General features: G+C 46.3%; 3 protein-coding genes across 3 annotated transcripts; 1 reads left to right on the top strand and 2 right to left on the bottom strand.

Annotated features, from left to right (window-relative positions):
* Nucleotides 1–707: 707 nt before the first annotated feature.
* Nucleotides 708–928, top strand: PpBr36_11339 (uncharacterized protein; the record flags this gene model as incomplete). The annotated part of the gene is made up of 2 exons (XM_029898441.1): nt 708–742; nt 835–928. The coding sequence occupies 2 exons, from the start codon at nt 708–710 to the stop codon at nt 926–928; spliced, it is 129 nt and encodes a 42-aa protein (XP_029743320.1).
* Nucleotides 929–3,468: 2,540 nt separating this feature from the next.
* On the bottom strand, nt 3,469–3,990 carry PpBr36_11338 (uncharacterized protein; the record flags this gene model as incomplete). Its single annotated transcript, XM_029898440.1, has 1 exon — nt 3,469–3,990. The coding sequence occupies one exon, from the start codon at nt 3,988–3,990 to the stop codon at nt 3,469–3,471; it is 522 nt and encodes a 173-aa protein (XP_029743319.1).
* A 207-nt stretch (nt 3,991–4,197) lies between these two features.
* On the bottom strand, nt 4,198–4,765 carry PpBr36_11337 (uncharacterized protein; the record flags this gene model as incomplete). Its single annotated transcript, XM_029898439.1, has 2 exons — nt 4,198–4,295; nt 4,666–4,765. Coding segments are annotated over 2 exons (198 nt in total), but the record flags the coding sequence as incomplete, so codon positions are not given.
* Nucleotides 4,766–5,912: the final 1,147 nt, after the last annotated feature.

The raw sequence follows: 5,912 nt of genomic DNA, 5'->3' as shown, positions 1-5,912 counted from the left end.
GGAAACGGTTATATCCAAGCTGGATATAAAATTGCGGACGCCGTCACCCAAAGAGCCTGCTTTTCCCAATACCGATATTTGGGTTTCTCAAACGCCACACAACCCAACAGAAGCGGTTTGCCAATCTACGCTTGTTGAAAATCGAATTAGCCGTCATCAAAGCAGCTCTCCGACTCCTATTTTCGAAGCAGTAAAGCAACTGGCGAAGGGATTAGAATCTTTTGCTTATCGAAACACACTTCTCGAAGCAGAGGTCCGCAACCTTCGGAAGGCTAACGAAGCGCTTAGCAAACGACGAAGGGCCAAAAAAACACAAATCCGTCAAGAAGGGTCAGCAACGGTTGGAGAAATACAAGGTTTGTTAGAACAAAAGAACGTTACGGAACAGGTACAGCAGGAAGAACGTGAAAATAGGGGTCGTTCTATTGGAAGGTTAACGACCGTTCAGCGCTGTAGCAACTGCGGGAATACAGGGCACAATGCACGCACCTGTCAGGAGGATGCAGAAATGTCCGATGTATATATTTCCGATTGTATCGAGGTAAATTAAATAAAGCTGGCGTTATAATTGACGTTGGGAGTTTGGCCGGTTGGAAAAGTGGCCGGGGTACTGATAAACCACGTTAACCTATTCTACTGCTTCAAATGTGCCGTCACGACAGGACACTCTATTGTCGTCAAATGTACGGAAAGTGAGACTCTCAAGTATGGGCCTGATCTTAGAGAAGACAAGCGGCACCAGGTATGATAATTAACTGTAAGGGAGACCAGGTGCTCGGCGGACATTTTTAGATTGATAATTACTCGTCACTACTTCTACATATGCTCCAATAGCTGTTCTTTCGTCCTTTTCTCCAAGGCCACTGTCATCGCTGTCCCTACTTTGAGATGTTTTCTTTCTTATGTGTGTGGATCGCCAAATGTTTAGAGATTCTGGCTTTGGAATAGTTAAATGTCATGAGGGAACCTGACGTTGGGCGCAGGTGTTACGACCAGACAGTTGGGCCGGAACCAGGGAGGCCAGGTGGGGTCACACCCCTCCTGACGACGCCTGCCCACAGAAAGGAGTCACATGGTACCACGTGACCACCCAGAGTGATCTCGAGTGATCTGTGAAGATCAGGACTGACGCCAAGAGAAGTGATCTCAAGTGATCTATAGAGATCAAAAGAGATCACACTTGGGACATAATCTATATAAGACACATTACTTACCATGTAAAGAGACGTAGCTTAGGATTGCTTAACAGCAATCAACTTGTATCCAACTTACTACCTACCCAGGAATCGATCATAACTTCACCACAGTCATCGAGAATCCCAGTTACCCAATCAAACGTTCAGTTGCTTCAACCCACTGTACTTTACCATAAGAAGAGGTTACCCGATACCTTGATCGTAACAGCAAGCCCCATTTCATACCGAAAGTCGCTGCAGTTAACGGGCTAGAGGAAAATCTTCAACCAGACTAAAGTATTCGTCGAAAGTTAATGATAACCCTGTCTCAAACGTCGCCGTGCAAGCCGACGCCGTGACGTGGTCGGTTTGCGCTCTGCTTAGGCACTGACATCCCTTTGGTGCGCTGCACCTCGATTATATTCTGTCCCTTCTTCAATTCTAGCTACTTTCTAGTCGTATAGCCTGGTCCCGCTAGGCCTATGGAAAAAAAGGTCCAAGTCTCAGGCCGTACGTTGGGTTACGGTTAAAGAGACAAGTAGCAAATTCGTGTTCTTTGCAGTTGTTCTCAGTGGCTGCCATGACCTGACCTGAAGTTTAACCAAACTAGCCTAAGCTAACCTTCTGCAGTCTTCAAATAGGTGTTGGTGTGGTAGGAAAACCAGGACTATTTGCATCCATATCGTCCCGATGTAAAAGCCAATCCCAGCTATAAAATCGACTTTCATACTTGCAGCCAACGATTTCTCCGCCACTTAGAATTCCAGTCTTATTAGTCGATTCGAAATCTTTCATTGCATTATCCATAATGAATACCATATCATGATAGCCAATCCAGAATCTTGGTGCTAATTCCTGGTCTTCTATTTCAATAGCTCGTAGTCGTGTAGTTCTCAAAGACAGCTGACAGGTACCATATGATAACTCATTACTCGATTGGAATGCGTTGTTTTGGTAAGGACGCGACAACAAACTTTGACATTCGGTTCCAGAATTTGCTTCTTGGTTTATTTTATGGCGAAGACATTCACAATCTTCCAAATTAGCCAGAAAGCTTATGGCTGTTGGGAAAGATCCAAACGAGGATACGTTGGGCGCACAGATGCCTGAGTTGGTTATGTTTCGAGCCGTGATCTTTGAAATGTGAGACTTGGTTCTCGAGGAAGCTTGCGTTGTACGCATCGCAAGAAAGACATAGAAAGCTAGGAACAAGCGGTGGAGAACGATCTTGCGACCTTTCATTATTTTGCTGATAAGCCCAGTTATTGTAGGAGCGAGACACATGCTTTGGAAAAGAGTCACCTGTTTCTAATAATCAATTGCTTTTAGAAGTGATATGTTCAATGTCAAGTTTATCATTTTTTCATTCTTTCTGCGGCTCTTTTGACGGTGCAAAACAGCCTAAACGGGCCGTTAAGACGACTCGTGAATGTGGACGAAAACGGATTCTTGACCGAGAGAATCAGTTTCGTGGCGTCTTCTTTCCAAAGCTTATTCGCACTTGCGCCAGCCAACTTTGGGTGGGCCGTGACATCAAAACTTCAGCTATTATGCAGCAAGATTTGGGCCTTTATCCATTCTGACAAATACACACAGGTAGCATTGGGTCCGCCCCCACATCGAAGATTATACAGTTGGAAGCAAATTCGTTTCCGGCACAAACATGCAATCTTTTGAATGTTGGAGCGACAATGCTGCCTAAGCCTACGTGACGAGATGGTTCAAGGCCCAAATTTGGCTGCATAGTAGCTACAAACCTCCATTTTGGCTCTACCACCAGCAAAAGCATCTGAAGTGATCGTGATTGTGATCCACGAAGGTGTGCATTTATGTTGCCGTACTCGGGCGTGAGAATCTTTTCTGAGTCTTCTAGATTGGGTGCAAAACGCACCAGAGGTGGAACTGCCTAAATGTACAGGAGTTTTCTACTGAATCCCATGTTCGGGCGGGGATACACCCCCAGGACGTCAAAGCTACGAAGACTAAACGCCCCACTGCAAAACTTAATTTGTAAAGTAGACTTAAAGTCGCTCGGCTAGAGGGCGACTGCGTTTGCGACAAGAACACGGCTCTAATGGGCACTATATGAGGCAGATATGGAAAAGCGATGAATGTTGACGGAAGGAAGATGGTTTTGCTCCTAACTATACATTTTACACAAAATTTCAGTGTTGAAGCATCCGGTGCTCCTCAGTACCGATCCAGTCTTTGCATTCAGTGCTCCGCGCTTGAACCAAACAATGTGATAGGGCTGGCGCTTGTGTAGTCGATGGTGGTTGAAATAGCTACACTTTTAATGACGCAAATTGGATCGTGGTGGTCTCGCGCTCCTCTCCAACTCGGAACCGGCCCCTGGGGACTGGCTGGCTCTTGATATGCACAAAGGGCCGTATTTTGCAATATCCAGAACAGCAGTCTTTGAACCTTTGCGCTTCTGTTGCAGACGGCCTAGTTCACGCTCGCATGTGAGCTTATGCTCGGGGGTGCCCATTTGGACGTAGGTCTGTGGGTAGCACCTATTGCGATGCTCTTTGAAAAAAAGGCTGTAGCCGCCCTCGAGAATGTAAATCTCGGGATAATCAAGCTGGGGATAATGCTCGCAGTTGGCCATGCGGTCCGCAGCGCGCACATAGCGAGCCATCAAAGGGGCACGGTAAACTAAATATTCGCAATGAAAGATAATGAGTGTTCGGCCCCTAACAGGGCTACCGAAAAGTTGCGCGATCAGCATGTTTTCATCGCTGTAGTTGATAGCACCGACGATGTGCCCACCATGGTATTCGTATTCAAACCTGCAGTCTATGATAAGCTTCATGTCGAAATGCTTGTTGTATTTTCCGTTAAGAACACCGAGCAAAGTCTGACGATTGATGCGAGGGATACTGCCGCTCCCTTCTTCGCAATAGGCATGGGGAAGCACGGGCTCCATCAAGTCCTCGATTTTTTCAACTGGTGAGAGAGGGGAGGCTGCTAACGGCAAATCTTCATTGATATCATCAAGTTGGGTCAACCTCGTTTTTTTTCAGGCGGCTGTGCACAAATGGCTCTCAATGGATGATCCCGTCCGGTGTAGTGTGGCGCCGTTGGGACCGGAGACTGGTTTCGCAGCGTTACTAGTGTCTATGAGTGCTAAGGAATGCAGCCATTCAACGACTCTACACTGCTTTTGGCTACTAAATCAATACTCGGAGGACTAGATAAGTCTTGAAGTGCTGCCAAAAGCGGCTTCACTAATTATACCTCAAGCTCATCGGGAGCAAATCTTGTTACGGAAAGCGGTAAGTGAATTGGGCAAGCAGAAAGAAGATGTTGGGGCGGGGTTGAATTATGCAACAGACCAACCCTCGTGAATTTCCCTTATTACCGTAACCCTGGATATTGCACTAAGCGGGCAGTAAAATCTGACTGAACAGGTGTTGCCAGGGTCCAAAAATAGGCTTTCGGTTAGAACTTTCTTAACTAAAAAGGGACATACTTGGCCTCTACGTACCTATCTGGCCTCCCAAAGCTTGATTGTTGCCGTGAAGTTCCTTTTTGAACTGACAGGGGTCTTGGCCTGTCCCAAAAACCTTTACGGCGACCTTGTCGCTTTCTTGTTTCGTGGAAATGGGGACCAGTCGACAACCTTCCATCGCATTTCGCCCCAATTTTATTCTTTTGAACTCATTTTTAGGGGGTGTCACGAAGGTGATCACAAAGAGACGGCTGGGATATAGGTGCGATTCTATTCGAAGATCTAAAGCTAAGTTTAAAGAAGAAAGGCACGTAGTGCCAATCGCGTTCACGCGCCTAAGCGAACAAACAACAAACGAACCCTGGCGCCTTGTCACGTGAGGTGGAGCTAGTCACGGTTGGCAGTCGCCCAGGCACGCCACTCCGTAACAATACGCACCAGCTGATCTTGAATAGCATATTAATAATGGGTGATATTGTACTCAATCATGGGAAATATAAAAAGTCCAAACGGCTGTTTGTGGAAGTTATGGAAATTCCGGCCTGGTGTCTAAACCTGCCCGTGTATGTCTAGCATCCTTGCCGATTCCGCCAATTCAGTGACAAGCCACTCTGAGCTGCCAGACACGCCAGTCTTGGATGATCCTTTTATTGCTTTATGAATTACGTTCTTATTCGCTTACTGAAGCTCCTTATTGAAGCAAATGAGACGTCACTGTTTTCGGCGTTATACTGTAAATAGTTTCTCCATTGACCATCTAGTTACTTGATTAATTTTCTTTAGGCAAGAAATCTCGGCCAATAAATATCCCACCGACATAAAAACGCTACCCCTTATCCAGTTTATTTCGCTAATACCCGAGAAGAGAAGAATTGCACCTCACCACAGCCTGCCAAGTATGACAAACTCGAATGAGACTTTTCCAGCATGCAGCAGTACGGAAGGGAAAAGACTGGAGGGCTTGGTAACACAAGTAAGAAGCGTACGATTTCAGACCTAGCTAATTCTTGCTGATGTAAGTTGTCTTCCAGATCATGTGCCTTTTCTGGGCCAAGGTCAAGTGTTTGGAATCTGATCAGGCCGGCGAAATACTCAAGCCGGTGCAACTTTCGGAGCAATTTCGTGGACTGACCTGTCCGCCTGACTTCAGAAAAAAAATCCACGAGGCTCTCTCAATGACGATACCTGACGTGAACGTTGTTTTGTTGGCGCTGTTGTTCATCTATCGCCTCGGGGCCAGAGCGAAGCGTCTTGATGTGGGAGAAAGCAGAAATGATCTTCTG

The sequence above is a fragment of the Pyricularia pennisetigena genome (assembly GCF_004337985.1).
Source record: "Pyricularia pennisetigena strain Br36 chromosome Unknown Pyricularia_pennisetigena_Br36_Scf_17, whole genome shotgun sequence".
NCBI lineage: Eukaryota > Fungi > Ascomycota > Sordariomycetes > Magnaporthales > Pyriculariaceae > Pyricularia > Pyricularia pennisetigena.
This window is presented reverse-complemented; position numbering and strand designations above follow the sequence as displayed.